The following is a 17,141-nucleotide window of genomic DNA, read 5'->3' as shown; positions in this document are numbered from 1 at the left end:
TATCACAGAATGAGATTTAATGACCAAGTCATTGGCTGGCTGCACACATGCTGTCTTACTGATGTTTAGGGCATCAATCTGTTTTCCCAGGAAGAACTTTGTTAACACACAGAAGCATTTTTGTCAGGATATTGTCCTGTTGAACTCTGAAGTTTGTAGTTTCAGTAGTCATACATGTATACTGTGCGATTGTTTCAACATACTGCAACAGTAGTTTCAGTATGTTGTATAGTATGCATTTTCTTGCAAAATACATACAATGAGAGAAGTTTTCAGCTCTACAGAACTTACAGTTTAAATAAGCAAAACTGTAATAATTGTGAACTGAGCTGAAGTGATTTCTCCAAGCTTGAAAGGAGTTGCCATTGAAGCTACAGATGTATTGTTAGACAGGAAATCCCTCTTACTCCATATAAAATGAGACTTGAGTGAAGATTAGCAGTAATACACACACACCTTTCTTCTATTCTTCTGTTTTTTACAAGTAGTAACTTTAGTTAGCAAGTCAAATAGAAGGTGAATGATCATGTATAGAGTTCCTACCCAGGTATTTTTAAATGAAAACATTGGACTTGAAACTAGACTTCATGAAACCCAAATCAGTGCCTTAATCTGCACACACTCTTTCTAGCAGAATGTACAAATTTTTGTCACTATTCAACATCTAAGGCATTCCTGGGAAGGAGGAGGCAGTTACATGTTGAAATACTTCATATTAAATATCTGTGGAGCAAGGACATAGTTTTTTTTTTTCCTCAATATGGGTGAATAATAATCAGATTGCTCCATTGTACCATTGTTTCTCATAATTGGATACAGTTAATATTAAGTTATTCCATGCAAAGTGGAATTGTTTCTGCTTCAGAACAAAAGAAGGAATAATTCTCTGCCCATCATCTGTGCTCAGACTGGCTGAGTGAGTACTCGTGTGGATTCCAAAAAGAAAAGAGCAAATGAAACATGACTTCCATTTAACCTGGATGAGTTTGCTTACAATCAGGCTATTGAGATAAAGATTTAAGCCTTCTCTCCTTCCTGCTGGTTGAGCATGGGTTGGTACAGATACTTGCCTTCTGTGTGTGAGCAAAAGAAGATGTGTAAACTTGCAGCCCAAGATTCAGATGCTCAGGAAATGAGATTAGGAAGACCTTTCCTTTATTTAGCCCATCAATGTATAAGCTTCAAGTTTTGTGAATTATTGTTAGAATTTCATTAAAAATAGGTCTGTATATGCAAGTCTACGCTTCAGTAACCTGTTTGTTCCTCAAAAAAAGTTTAGTAACTTATATAACAGGAACAGAAAAGACATACAAAATATCAACACTGTTCAGATGTTTGCCACCCATATAAAACCCTTTTTACCCATGTCCTAAGTGAAATGTTTCCAGTTCAGGTAGCTTCACGTATAAGTTAAGTATTTCACATTCTCCAGTGTAAGCACTGGAAGTCACAGGAAGATAGTTACCAATGGAAAATAGTGCAAATATTTAGATGTACCTAGTTGGGATTAAAGTTTGCCAAATATTCATTGCTGAAATTGGCTCAAACTTGGAAAATAACAGGATTTAATGTGTATGTATAGGGAATACTGACCTGTCAAAGGCGGGTATCCCTTTGACAGCTAGTAAATAATTTGCTTCTATCAGCAGATTAGAGTAAGCTACTATTGTGCAGCTAACATCTCAACAGTGGATTGCAAATTAAATTCCCACTGGGGTTTCTGAGATGAAATCCCAGTCCCTTATCCTCTAAGCCAGTCAGCTTTTCCTCTTAAGCAACTTAATAAAGATAATGTTCATATCTGCATCTCATTATTCCTACATTATACTGATACAATGTAATAGTTTTACTTTCTTTGTGGCAAAAGCTAACAACTTACAAAACATGACTAACACAAAAAGCTGTGTTGTCACCTTTTGTCTTCTTTCACCTGTGAGTTCTGGAGGAATGATTACATGAGATGTTGGACTTGTATAACATCTTTGAAGAAAAATTCTCAAAGCATTAAAACTTTAATGAATTTATCTTCACAATACTTCTCTGAGAAAGATTAATATCTGTTTATATAATTGCCTTAATTACCAGGGAATGAGGGTGACTTTCTATGACTAATTTTCAGATTAGCTATCTAAACACAGGAGAGTCATCATCTCTGATTCACTATGGACTACTTGCAGCTTTCAGTCTGAATCTTTTGCAGTAGTTACAGAGAAGTGGGAAAAAGCCAAAACATTGCTACTAACAATTTAATGTGAGTCATGAAAAAGTCCCACTCTTGGCTAGCTGTAGATGCCCTGTGCAGAAAATAACAAAGGAGACTGAACTGCTTGCAATACCATTGCTGTTCAGCACATACTGTGTGATTTTTCTGAAGAAACAATTGTGATTTGCATTACTGTAGCAAGGAAAGGCATTAGAAGAGTCTAGAGAAAGCACCCTTCATTTCTGTTTGCAGAATTTTTATGAACATTTTACAGCCTGGAAGATATCCCCTTAATCTGCAGTTTTCTCCTCATCTGTAAGGCTACCACTATCTAGATAATGTGTCACAAAAAAAGATCTGTTTTAGGATAAATACAGTATACCAAGGATAATTCTCCATTTCAGAATCCGAAAACTAAAATATTTTCACAGTGTAGAGATATTTGTTTTTCTATTGTGACAATATTATTATTTTTTTCACTGAAGCATTTCTCTTCCTGGTTGATTTCAGTGTTTGCTCTTACTGCCTAAAATCCTACAGTGTGTGGTTGCTTTGGTTTTCAGTTGTGACATGAAAATTAAGCTATGGTGTAAGATTATGATAGACAATTTTTACCTGAAGATTATTAGAAAAGAATAAATCAAAACTAATTTATATTTCAGCTGAAAATTGAATGGTTATTGTCATAAAGCTTTATCATATTTATTTTGCATTTGATGTGCTTACAATGAAAATAAACCCAAATTCTTAGCACTCCTACGCACACTTCCAAAGCTGATATCCAGTCATGTAGACATTGGAGGAGGCTGTACAGCCCCAATATCACACAGGAAATATCACTTCATTTTTTTACTCAGTCTTGTAATTATTTACATCTGTCAGAAAAGGATCCTGGAGCTGACAGACCCTTGGTTTGACCCAGTGGGGACTATCGTGTTCATACCCAGTCAGTGCTTAACAGGAAGTAGCAGCACAATTTTATGTTCCTTTTAAATGGTCCATTTCTGAGAACTGCAGGCATTCCTTTTATATAATTAATTCTTATTGTCTATTTTTCCTTTTGGGTTCAATTTACTGCATGTCCCCTTTGTCCTGTCTCATACTGGAGAACAGTAACCACACCAGTCTGGTTCAACTTAGGGTGTTTCAAGCCCATGGATTTTAGTAATATCCCACATGTAATAGTGACTTCAGTCCTTCAGGTGGAGATTTACAGGATTCTTATTTTCATAACAATGTAGATTCTTCACCATCTGATGCAATATCATTGTTCCAAATTCAGCACTGGTTTGAAAAGTTGACAAGTGACAGTGTTGTGGGCTTCTTTATATAATAAACAGTCTTCAGTGTTTTTTATGTGTGAACCGATGTGGACAACCATGAAGGACTTTGATTAGGAACAACTGCATCACCAGTTGTAAAACAAAGGTACATTAATGTGAGACATCAGTCATATCTGAGAGAACAAGCAAATTGAATTCTAGCACATTTTCATTCCTAAGACCAACCAAGAATATTAGATATTTGGCAGTAAACATCATATCTCTTGACTTTACAGGACTATGGGTATTTGGAACATAGTGGAGAATGAAATTTGAACACTCATTTTAATGAAAGTCTCTAATTCTCAATTTGAGTGAGAAATCTGTTCAGATGCTTTTAATTATTTATATCCATCTCAGCATTAAATCATATTTTGCATAAAGCCTAAGTAAAGAGCAGTAATTCCATTTCACAGCAAATGTCAAGATTGTGACATTTATTTTTGTTTTGCCCTGGAATGAAAATCAAGCATTCTGAAATTCTGTGCAGAAATAAACATTCTTTCATGTCAACTCTTTTGAAAATGTTTGGAAAGTATCGAAATGGTTTGCATCACAGATGCTGAATTTTTTTGTACTGAAAATGTTAACAGTAAAGCATTTTGACTTGTTTTGGTCCTGGCTAAGTTCAAGAGTGGCCGTTTCAGCAGTGGTCAGGATGTCACTTAGGGGTATGTCTGCACAGAAACCAAAGACATGTTTGTGCCTGTTACAAACAAACCAAGCTGCATCTAAACTTTTTGGCTCAGATATCCAAGATCAATGCCATTGTGATGGCACAGACTCTAGCACATCAGTGATGACCCAAAGTTCTTGACAGGACTCATGAAACAATCCCACATGTTGATTGTGTTCCAGTTACAACATTGGCATTTTGTGGGGCCGGATGGAGAAGAAAGAGAAGGCAGCCAGAAAAAGAATGGGAAAAGATGTGGTCATAAACATGAGGGTGCCCTGACCCTCATAACTGAAATGTGCTATCAGGAGAGTAGGAGAGCATTTGAAAATGGAGCACTGAATTAGCAGTAGAAATTTGGAGCATCTGCCTTCTCCCCAAGCCCACTAGTGAAAGTGAATATAAAGAGGCCTTCAGGTTCAAGGTTCTCTTGGCTAGAGTTTTCACTGTATTTTAAAATGAAAAAAGTGAAGGTTAATTTTATCCTCTGTGGGGTGCAAATTTTAAAAGAAACAATGTATGAAAAAAATCTCAGCACTGAAATTTAATGTTTCATTATTTCTTCTATCTCTTTCCTTCAGGGCTGGTCCCTGTATAATGATGCTGACATACCAGTAGAATGAAGTGATAGTTTTTAGCCACGGGTTGGCTGTATTTCTATACAGGATGGATACTTACCACACTGCATCTGTGATATATCCATATGGTCCTGCCTTAAGATTGTGGATGTGACACTGACCATCTCTGTATCCCTCAAAATGAACTTAAAAACAAGCTAAAGAAGTATATCCAAATTCAATTCTTATTTGGGAAGTTCACTTCCAAAACAAATTGCAAAAGTTGTCCAGAGGTTTTCCAGAATATCTGTGTCTATATAGTGGGAAGGTTGACAATACAGGTGATCCAAAAATATTCCTTGGATTTTCCTTGGGTATTCCTTGGATTCCTTGGATACTCCCTCAGGACCTGCTCAAACAATTCATCTGCCCAATGCAGTCACTTAGTCTAGGACTTATGTGTTGCAGTTGGTGCCAGAGCTCTTATGAGAGAGATTCTGAAAAATCTGTAGAAGTATTCTCTGGGAAAAGTAAACAGAACTGATGTGATGTTGTTGGCAGTGGCAAATCCCTGTCTATTTGTTTGTTGTTTTTCTTTTTGTTTGTTTATTTTCACAATATTTGCAACTGTGTTCGAGGGGGAGGAAGGCTGAGACAGTGTCTCATCACATAATTCTTTCCAACAGCAGCTAAAGCCCAGCAGTAATGGCTGTTCTGTTACTGAGATACCACACACAAAAGTAAACAAACTTAAATGCCTGTCTTCAAAAAGAACTGCTGCATCCACATTAGTTAGAAGAAAACAGTTTAAAAAAGGGAAGCTGTGTTTCTTACCAAATTGCCTCCTCCTTTTCCAGCACAGCAGCAGTTGATTAACCACACAAACACAAGAAATAGCCTCTTTGGTGAGCCAATCAACACACCTCACAGTAAACAAAACTATTACAGAGTAAAATCAGCTACTCTTTTCCATATTAGTCTTGAAAAGGTGGGGAACACAGGGGGAAGAGATGCTTTTCCTGAAGCAGGAAATTGTCCTAGGCAATGCTGCCTTCCTTCTTGCCCTCTGTGGTTGGTGTTGGAGCCTCAGAAAGGCCCGCAGAGATCAGTATCTAAAGATGATAGGGTAAATGAAACCCCCCTTCTCTGAAAAATGTATGCTGCCTTGAGTCTATGCATTAAAAGACATTCCAAATTCTTGCTCAGATGCTATCAAGTAGGAGATATGTCAGTCTGTCCAGATATTCTTTATCAGTGATGAATATTTAAGAAGGTAGTTTTCTTCCCTTCAGCAGCAATATTCTTTGTCTCATGATGGGAACTGATCTATCTCAGATGATCCAGAGTCCTCCAGACTGGGAAAGAAGGTGCTTTTACAGTTTCCTTCACCAACCCTGAAAGTTTGCCTGGCACAGCAGTGTCTCAAGCATTACTTCTACGAAGGAGTGAAAAGTTGGTAGCTTGTAGTGATTGCTGAAAACAGTGTAAAATTAGAGCACTATCTTCCCACCAACATGAATCTGTCAGACAGAAAAGCTGGAGAAACCTTTCAAACATTTTCAATTCTAGGTGTACTGTTTCTGTTGATCTAAAGTGATATACAAAAAAAGTGTTTGAGCTGATGGTTCCTAAGGGCTTACTCAGATCTAGGATTTCCTATAGGTGCTTCAGCAACTGCTTTCTCACTACCAGCCTTATCTTCTGAGCTCTGACCAGTATTACACCAACAGTGTTCTTCAGAGGAGCAATTCATCTCAAGCAGAGTGAGTCAGTTCAAGATCTTCATGGCCTATGTCTCCTCTCTTTGCTTTCTGGTACTTATACAGAGCTTCCACAAGTATGTCTTCCCAGAGCAAAGCAGGAGTTGTGTGTTTCCTTCATGCTCTATTTACGTGCTTCATTTAAGAACAAGATTTCTGGAGTGGTTTGTAATACCTCCATTTATGCAGCTCAGAGAGAAGGGTGCTGGAAGCAACAGCACAAATGCATTGCTGCCTATCCTAGGCAGCAGCATCACTGGGGGGAAATCCCAGACAATTGGTGCTACAAGGGCAGGCTTTGTGAGATGAAATAAATCAATGAATAATTATTGCAGCGGCAGCCGGCAGCACAGCTATGAGGGCGAGACAGGCAATACACGCTAATAGGCTGGGGGAATCCTGTCTTGACAGTTTTCATCCTGCTCCATTTCTTTCAGCAAATAAGATGCATCTGTTTGCCTCCAGCTCTCAGCAGACAAAGTAAACAGTCATGCTACAGCAGGTCACAGTGTGACTTCATGTGAGTAAACTGAGCTAATCTGAAGCAATATGCATTCATCCAGCAAAAGGACACCCAAGACAACATGTGCTGAGGGTAGCTAGCAAACTCCACTGGCAAGCAGTGTCTCAGCAGTAAGTTCAGAGCAAAACAGGAAATGCCAAGTGAAATTGCCAAGGTGCAACAAAACACAGTGATAAACACTGGCACCAAAATAAAATGACCTCCTCTTATGTAACCCAGCTCTCCCTTTCCTTTGTCAGAAAATATCTGTGTAATTTGTGCAGTCATCATCCTTTATTTCCCACACTTCACAGTGTCCAGTTACCACAGGAAATGTAACAAATATTCATGGTTGGCTGCTAGGATTTTGTATACTCCAGACTCTCCCAAGAAAGAATGAGGGCACAGATCAAGAATCCCTTCTGTCTGCAATGTCTTTCAGACATTTCTGTCTTTCGTATGCTAGTTAATAAGATCCATCGGTTCTTACTTATTCATGTGTACAGTGACAAGCTGCTTCACTTGAAATTTTCATTTTGCTGGAAGCCAGCCACAGTTTTCAAGGAAATCAAGCTATTTAGCTTTTGGATTCCATGGAAGCTCAGGAACAAAAAGCTTCTCCTCCAGTATTAAATTAATTTATCTACCAGAATACATTTTCTGTCTTTCACAGTTGCTAGTACGGGGTGGATGATTATGCATCTTGATAACTAAAGCCATATATTGATTATTGGTTACAGAAAGTCATGTTTTTCAAGAATTAAGAAATAATGTTAGACATTATCCTGTTTTTATTTAATTTTATTTTTATTTCTTTCCAGACAATAAACAAGAAGGGGGACTAGTTCCTCCTTTTTTGTATACTTACTTCCATTATTGTCTCATACACTTTTGTAGGATTGGTTCTTGTGTGTAAAAGCTATTGAGCTTTTTCTACAGTATTGGTGGTTTCTGATTTATGGAGCTGATCTTTGTGGACCAGGGCAGAGGTTGTTTCTAGTTTAGGACAAATACATCCAGCTTAGCTTGTGACAGTGGAATTCCTCAGTTGAGAACTCAGCCTAAGCTCACTGTTTAATTAATGAAACAGAACATGTACCTTGAAAAACTGATCCAGATAAAAGTCAAATCAGATGGATCATATCAAGAGGGGTATAACCTCCTCATAGACCATATGACTTCCATTTACATTAATGCAAAACTTGGGAGACTTGCTCCCCCGGTATCATTAGAGACTGGACTAATACAAGTGAAGATAAAACTTTTACCTAGTAGAGACCAAGCAGTTGTTTAGTGCCCCCACTAGCCCCGACCTGTCCGAGGTTCATTTTCTGTCTTTTCTTTTCTAAGATGAACTCAATATTGACCACTCATTTCTGAAAGCAAGTCAAGGCAAAGGACTATGTCTATTTCAGTAGATGAGCCAATGCCAGGGAATGTCCTGGGTATGGCAGCTCAGTCATCTGGGTTCTTGGTGTTAGAGCAGTCCAAAATCTGGCAAGGTTTTGGACCTGGAAGGCTGGTTCCCTTCCAGACAAATCTGAGCATGGTTCAGGAAATGGCACAGGCCAGGGTCTATTCCCACTAGACAGCTTGGATGCAGCTTCTCTGCTGTGGAGGGCAAGAAAGTTTAATAGTTTAGACATGGGTCTCTTACCATTTGCCTCAGGGCCAGAGAACAGTTGTGAGCACATTAAAATTACCAGGGCAGACAAAGCAAGGGGCTGTCTGTATTTACCCTATATCATGAATCCCGTCATGCTTTGGCAGTGCTGCACAAAGCATCCAAGGTAAGCATGAATCTGATCCAAAACCTACTGGAAGCAGTGGAGGCCTTCTGTTGTTATTAATGAGTTTTCAGTCAGACTGTAAATGAGCACTAAATGTTAAAAGAAGTATTTGAAAAAAGAACATAAGCTAAGGATATGCCTGCTTTTAAAGAAAGGAGAGCAAAAAAAAAAGGGCATTGGCAGAAAAGTCAATTACAATCCAACCAGGTTAGTTACTGCTGGGCTTTTAATAACATACTGTTTTTTCATGCCTTGCTGCAAAAAAAAGTCTATGTTGATTCCACCTGAATGCTGATATCAATCATCGATTTATACTTTGCTTTAGACTTTATTAAATAGGCTAAAGATATAATTTCCTTATAAAAAATCATAGGTCCTCAAAATATTTCACTATTGCACTTTAATCTGTCATTTGAATAGAGCCTATACTAGTTCATTTTCTAATTTGGTGATAACAGCATTGATTCAACCTAAATCCTACTTATGAAATAACTGCAGTGCTTGGCATCCTACATTTTATGTTTGAGAAAAAAAAAAAAAAAAAAGAAAAAAAAAAGAGAGAGATTTATAGTATAATATTTGGAAATCATAGCTCAATTAAAAGAATTCACATTGTTCTTTTGACAAGAAGTTATTCCACGTAGACTTTCAGTGTGTTGGATTTCTTTTAAATGACAGGTAATGATTCGAAAAATAAAATAAAAAAGCAGTTATGTTAAATCATGTCCATGATTGCTATACTCTGACTTTTTTCTAAAGTGAAGCTAATATTCATTCAATGCCTTATGAGTTTTAAACTTTGTCTCTTCCAGGAATATTGAGACTAGCATGCAAATGCAGATTTTACAAGCTGCCTCTTTTGTATTCATTTCCTTTTACACTTTTCAAGTACTGTTGATATAATTAATTATGGGTTTATTGGAATATGGAGCTTGCTTGAAAGGAAATAATTGTTACACTTTGATTTGTTGTACTGTGATTAAAAGCACTGTACATGACATTGCTTCCAGTTATTAACTATGCTGCAATTGTGGGACAAATTATGTCCCCAGTCCATGCACCCTCATAGTCCATACATCCTCATTAACTGCAAGATTAGTCAGAGCAGAATTTGACTGAGTCAGAGATACCTTTTTGGCAAGTTGAGTTTGCCAGAATAATAATCCAAATGCTGTTCACTGTTGCAAACAGTCTGTAGGTTTTCACTTGAAGCTTGCATTCCTTTTATAATCATGAACTCCCACCATGCTCTTAAAGCTGATACCTCTCTGTAGCTAGTCTCTCACAAGTAGGCACAGATGACTCTTCAAGTAACATTCAAATGGCTGGCAACTGCTCAGATTCTGTTACTAAAATCTATATATATGTATACATATATATTAAAAAATAGTGGAAACTTCTAGCAGATAATCCACCCGTTTGGTGAGAACAGAAGAGTACAAGTCTGCACAAAAAGCTTGGGTTGGTGAAGATGTACAACTGTAAGAACTATTGTTTTTTCCATATGTATTTATTATAGTTCCAGAAAGTTGGTAAGGGATGAAAGAGCAGTGCATACTTGTTTCTGCAGGGATTCATGGCAGTAGGGGGAAGCTGACTTTAATGTTAGAAAAGTCTAAATTTTTATATCAGATGACTGAGATGACTGAGTGAAGTGAATTTCTGACCAATATTTGATGGATAAAATTAGAATCAGGGAACTTTCCTGTAAGTCTTCAGAGTTAACAGTGTTTCATATATCTTTTAGAGTTGCTCACTGTGCAATGGTACATGATGTGGAACAGAGCTGTTTTGACAGACAGTCAGGAGACATGCTTGTCTCAGAGAAATTTTAGTAGTGGGGAGGCAGCAGAGAGGGATACCCCAGAGCAGAAGATAAAGTCACAGGGGATTCACTAGGGACTTCCTGAGGTTCCTTCAAGCCTGGATTGCCCAATATAAGTTTTGCAGCAAGGGACAGTACCCTGGTTATACCTGACTAAAACGTTCTCTTATTATCTTATGTATAGAAAAGATTTTCTTAAAAAAATCACCCATCTTACACAAAACCCCAAACAAATAAAGATTTTATTATTATTATTACTATTATTATTATTATTATTTGCTAGGGATAAACTCCAGCTTCTCCAGGAGTCTTTTAGAAGTTAGCCAACGTATACGTTTACATTCTTCCAAAGACTCACATGACTTCTTCAAGAAGGAGCTGAAGAAACCCATTATATTGAAAATTAGTGCAAGTAACTTTGTATAATCCAGATTATTTTGAAACAAAATATGGACTTCTTTCTCACCTCTGAGAGAAAGGAAGTAAGGCACTGTGGAGTGTATTTTCCCTGTAAGATTCTTTTATTTAGCAAATGAAGATGTGCATTTCTCACAATGACTGAATAGAGCAAATGGGATAACAGATCTTTATTTAGATAGCTGTCCCAACAGATACGTTGCATATTTGTCCACTACTTGTTTCTGCCAATTTATGATGATATTTTAGCTCAATAACAGCTATCCACAATGTTTTGTAGTATTTCATCTTATACATACAATGAAGAAAAGATAACTTTTTTTTTTTTTCCCCCAAGACTGCTTCATGAATGCTATGAAAAGATATCAATGTACCTATAAAACAAAGGACTTCTACAAAGTAGAAATGCAAGAAAATGTCTTTCCACTTCAATAATCAAATGAATTGCAGATGTCAGGCAAATCAATACATCTTTTGGATATCAAGAAAAATAAGGATCCTAGCCACTTCCCCTGAGACTCTTTATGTAAAAGGTGGCACAATAATTATGTAGGTGGATGATGATCTATAGGCAAGTGCACTGACTATTAACATCTGAAAGTGACATTTCCTTTTCAGACAAATTTAATACAAGCTGCAAAGATGCATTTTTCAGTCAACTTGCTTGTACAAAAGCTAAGTCAGGCATGCTCTTATAATTGTATTGCATGCATTTTCTAGCTCAGACTCCCTTTCTACCGCCTGCCCAAATCAGTTACTGCGGGTAGAGCTGGCCTAATTTTTTCAGTGCATAGCACATTTGCCTAAATATGCAGTTTATGAAACAGCACCACTGAAACACTCCAATCAGATCTGGCAGCAAATAAGGATCAGGGAATGAGGGCAAGGAAGGGAATAAAAAAACATTGAAATGTTTTATTCTGACAGCTTGGAAATGAACTTTTTGACTTTTCAAAACAGCTTTTTTTGTTAGAAAAGGAAATGTTAAGAAAGATTCAGAGTTAGATAACTGAAGGCTAAACACAGCTAAGAAAGCCCTTTTCAATGAAAGGAAACATTTCAAGTCAACCAAACTGGAAGTATAGTTTTCATGTTAATTCATTTTTAAAATGTTAGTGCTTTATAACCCAAGATTTTTTTTCAGTTAAGGCATGAAAATGAAAAATTGACCATGCACTCAGCATTAGGTTTGAAAATCTGCAGGCAAAGTATCTGTTACCTGATGAAGAAGTGTTTTTCCTTTTCCCTTGAAAAATGCTCATGTTCTTAGGACTTACAAGGATGTATTGCATCTTTGGGAGAGCTGAGGATGTCACTGGAAGTATGGATAAATGCTATAACGCTGGTTTTAATAGCTAGTCTTTTGACCTTCGTTGGTTGTTGCTGTTATTATGACAAGGCTTAAGAAAACCCAACCAAAAGCAAAGAATAGCTCTTTGAGAGCTGTCACAGAGGAAATATTTCCATTTTAGAGTGCTAAATGAGGGCCTCTGCTCCCGTGTCAGCGACTGTGCGTCAGACCCGCAGCTAACGCCAGCTCTCAGAGGGGGTGGAGGGAGTTAGGGAAGCTGAAATGCAGCTAGCCAAAGAGGGAACAGAATTCATCTTTGTCTTCTCTGAAAGAAACCTCATTATGGCAAGGAAACAGGGTGTATATATGTTCACCACCAAACTTATGTAAAGACAGTAAAGAGATAGAAATCCACCAGAAAGTGCATAGCCTTGCCAGTGCAGCATTTAACGCAGTCTCATCAGCCCTTCCACAGAGGGCAGAGTAAGCATAGCCTGGGATGCCAGACATGCAGTAGGGCTCTCTCCTGCCATCCCCATCCATTCATGGTCTTGTCTCCCAGCTCTGAGTCCCCTTAAGCCTCTGAACTGCAGTGGAAAGCATTGCATGGCATGCCTGATGGCTGAACATGGGGCTGACAAAGCCTAGCAAGCTTGGGGCCAGCTCAGGGCACTTTGTGGTGAGCTCTTCTGCTTTGTGGAGATGTGCCATCAGTCAAAGGGGGAAGAAGAGAAGAGTTTTGCCCTTCTTTTTGGAGAAATACTTGTGCATTGTATGCAGCCTGTGATGTCCTACAGGATCAGGGCTCCTCTTGGTATCTTGAAGAAATTTAACTAGAAGGCAAAAAAAAATTTAACGTGAAAACCTGGAACGTTATAGAAAGTGACGATGGCTGGAGAGCCTCGACACATGGTAAATAGTGCCCACATGGAGGCCCTGGTGGCAGGAATCTTGCTACGTATGGTTTTGTATTAAAGGCCATTTCATTTCTTAGAAATAAGAGAAACAAAATAAAGCCATGTTATAGCTGGTGCTCATATCACCTAATACAATGGTGAAAGACATTGCAGTGATGACAGCAGTGTATGAACTCCTGTGACATAGACATGGAACCTGAAATAGGGTCAACACAAACATGTGTTGAGTTTTATCAGCTGATGTATGTGTAAAGGGAAGAGTACAAATGAAATTTTGTTAATGCCTTTCAATTTCATAAATTTTAGACAGCTATTGGTGGAACAAAGAAGAACCCTGCAAAAATCACTGACTTAAATCTTCCACATTTATGACCGGTGTAGTGAATGTAGTGATTAAGTAAAGTAATTTGATAAATTTGGTTTCTTTGTATTAGTTTTGTCTATTTATGTGCAAAAGCCAGTAGCAAATAGGAAGCTGACAAGCTTTTTCTCTGTGACAGGTGCTGAAACTAATCTAAACTTGAGGAGCAGGGAAGATCCAAATGCATCAGATACTGGATCAGAAACCCAGGATAAAAATGCAAATAACCATGGAACTCAGTCGTCTAATCCACTGTCCAGTTCTGTGACTGCTGAAAATGGAAATTCAGTATCAAATGGTAAGCATTTTTTAATCCCAAAGCTCTTCTAACGTAAAATTGCTGAAGTGCATCTTTCAATGAGCTTTTTAAGATATAGCCAAGCTGGATCTCCTCAGTTGTGAAATATCTGTGTTTCTGGAACTGGCTTAACTTCATATGTATGAACTGATAAGCCCCTCTCCAATAAAAGCTGAATGTGAAGAAAATAAAACAACTTCTGTTGAGGAATTTGTAATTACCTCAGCTCCAAGTCTGTAAGTAACCCAAGGCATGGAGAACAGAGATTTGAGACTTTTGACCCTATAATCGATAAAAATTGAACAGAAAATGGAAAATCGGGATCTCCCACTGGTGCAAGTGCCTTGCTAGTGAATGGCAAATTGTTTATAATTGCAATAAGATGATCAAAATGGGGCAAGAGCAATGACCAAATGAAATCTTTCAAGGTCCTATAAACATAATCCTAAGGATATAACACCTCTATTATGTAAAACCATATCATACAAATACACAAGTATGGTATGAATATCAATAAGACAAATAGAAAGTATTTATTTCAATGGGATGTGGAGGAACAAGTGTTTTGTCAAAAAAATAAAAAATGCAAAAGCTTTGAAATGAAAAAATCAAGGTTTATTATTTGAAATGAAGCATTTCAAAATTAAATAATTTTCTTTTTTCTTTTTTTTTTTTTTTTTCACAATAAAATTTATTCTGCCAAAATAACTCTTCCTGTTCTCTCTGATAATCAAAGCAAAAAATTCTTCCAGTCTGAGTTACAGGAGTGTAAAGGTGCATTCATTCCTGCGTGGAACTGGGAACTCACTGTAATAGAAGAAAAAGACATCTTTGTTCATTATAACTTTTCCCCATTTGTATCAATATAACAATTTAGGGAGGAGGGAACATATTTTCGGTATGTATAACAGTCAGACTGTTACAGCAACACAAAATCTGTGGGTAGAGCAAGGCTTTGATTCCTTTCTATGTAGGATTTTAATCATATATTCTGATGTCCTAATGGGACCTGTGAGAGATCAGCTTTTTATAAGAGCAACCATTTTATCCCCAGATCCCTTAACTGGGAGTTTAATCACAAGAGCTGTGTTTCTTTCAGCTTAGAAATGAAGTGATGATTTATGTTTATAATTTGTGATGATTATAGTTAAGTTAGTAAATGATCGCAGTTACTGAAATAAATGGTTGTTGCTTGAATAAAAGGCCAACTAGTAGGCGAGATGGGTGCTTATAATTATTTGTGTGGTGTTTTTTATTAGTGTATTTGCAACTGCTAGTAGCCAGGGCTATTCTTATTGATAATACACAGTATCTATTATGCATAAAGTAATTATTTTTAAACTATTTGTAAATGGAAAGTTTAATCATAAAGGTGCAATGTCGTGCAGTGGAATTTTCCAGTAAGATATTTTTTTCCATTAAAAAACACTGATTCATCAAACTCAAAGTTTCAATGGAAGATTGCCAATTTTGATGCAGCTTTCATAAGGAATGTTTTTGGTATTTATTGTATACTATGAGCAGAAAAAATGTCCCTTTAGGTCTTGCAGTATCCTACTGGGTAAGGAATTAACATTATTTGTGATATTATAAGGCTCAAATCTACATTTTGTCTATCAGACTGTTCTAGAAAAGCTTTAGTTTTACCCTGATACAGAACAAAATCAAAAAATAAATTTTGTTGTACATAATTCTAGTTTTCTAGATAGCATTAATAATAATTGAAAGAATTAACAATATGGAAAACTTTAGTGTACTTAGATTACGTGACCTGAAAAACAGCTTGCCAGTTTGCTTAAAAGAAAAAGTATTCCTTCCAGGATTCATCATGATTTCAAAATCTGTCTTTTCGGATATCTCTAGGTAACACTAGTATTTTTTAATGTGTCATAAGATATTTCCATGTTAAATACTTTTTTATTTCTTTTAGTGTATACAAGCTAGTTTTTAGGAAAATAAAACTTGAAATGTATTATTAAGTAGTTGATGCTGAGATTACAAAACCCTTGAGCATATAATAATTTGCTTCCCACTGTTACACAGTGGAACTGTATACTCTACTTTTCATTGTTAAAACTAAAATCCAGATTCATGCGTTACTCAAGTGAGTTAATACAGAGACACTTTTTAAATATGACTAGTCTTTTGCTTTCATGAACGAAGCAAAGTGTCAGCACCACTTCTCTGAAGCATCATGAAACTTAAAGTCACTATGGTGATAAGGATAATCAACTTGACCAAGATGTTAATCTTCTAACCTGATGAATTCTTTAGAAAACCATTAGTAAGCAGCTAAAAAGCTAGCTGGCTCAGCTTCCAAATAGATTAATGCTGTGTTGCTTTCACAAGCTGAGTTTAATATCTGGCACTGCTGTTTGCTTGGAATTTTAATAGAAGTTTCTTTTTCATTTTATGTAAAGTAATCCTCTTCTTCTTTAGTTTATCTTTAATATTAGTAGTAACAGTTTTCTACAGCTCTGTACTGTAGAAGTAGTACAGAGTACTTTTTTAGTTTTCTTCCACAAACTTTCCGTATCTACAGTTTTGTTCTAAAAGAAAGCTTTTTTTTTTTTTTTTCTTTCTTCTATTTTCTTGTCCAAGCACAAAGAGTAGTTATAAACCTTATAGCAATCTTTTATGCTATACATGACACTTTTTTACCCCCAGTGGATTGTGTTGTAGAGGTACTTAACCCAGTGTGATCCAACTGAAAACTGTACAGATGACACAGTCCTGTTGGACCAAAGGACTCTGGCTTGGGCTGCATCCTGCCCAATGGTCGTACAAGCATGCACTTCACACTGTGCCATGCATGTATACAGCTCCATTGGCACCCTGCTGTCCCTCAAAGGAAGCCTCTCTGGTTATATCCTCTTCCCTCCAGTTATAACCGGGGTCCCGTGTTCGTGGTGAGGAGATACACATGAGAGGAGTCACTGTCTAGTTTATGCTGATCAGCATAAGAGTAGCTGTCAAGAACCTGTCTGTTTCCCCAAGAGCCCTATGCATTATTTTGGTGAGGGGATTAATCTCATCTAAGTTCATCTGTCAAGAAGGTAGCCATTCTGTCTAAGCAGGTCACCAGTAGACTACAGTTTGCAGTACATTTTTTTTTTTGAAACTTAACCCCAAATCTTAGCACATTAGGCCACAGGTTCTCATCTGCACATAGAATGGGAGAAGTGTCACAGCAGACAACCTGACAGAAAAGGGTTATGTCCC

General features: G+C 37.2%; 1 protein-coding gene across 6 annotated transcripts in view; it reads left to right on the top strand.

The window, feature by feature from the left end:
* MYO16 (myosin XVI) overlaps positions 1-17,141 on the top strand; it is a 376,631-nt gene that overhangs the window by 336,626 nt on the left and 22,864 nt on the right. For all 6 annotated transcript variants that reach the window (XM_084526026.1, XM_084526029.1, XM_084526030.1 and 3 more), the window contains exon 33: positions 13,761-13,919. In XM_084526026.1, the coding sequence (XP_084382152.1) occupies positions 13,761-13,919 (159 nt within the window). The remainder of the gene's footprint in view (positions 1-13,760; positions 13,920-17,141) is intronic.

Source organism: Aythya ferina (assembly GCF_964211825.1).
Source record: "Aythya ferina genome assembly, chromosome: 1".
NCBI classification, from domain to species: Eukaryota; Metazoa; Chordata; class Aves; order Anseriformes; family Anatidae; genus Aythya; species Aythya ferina.
Note: the sequence above shows the minus strand (reverse complement) of the source record. Positions and strands in the feature narration are given on the sequence as shown.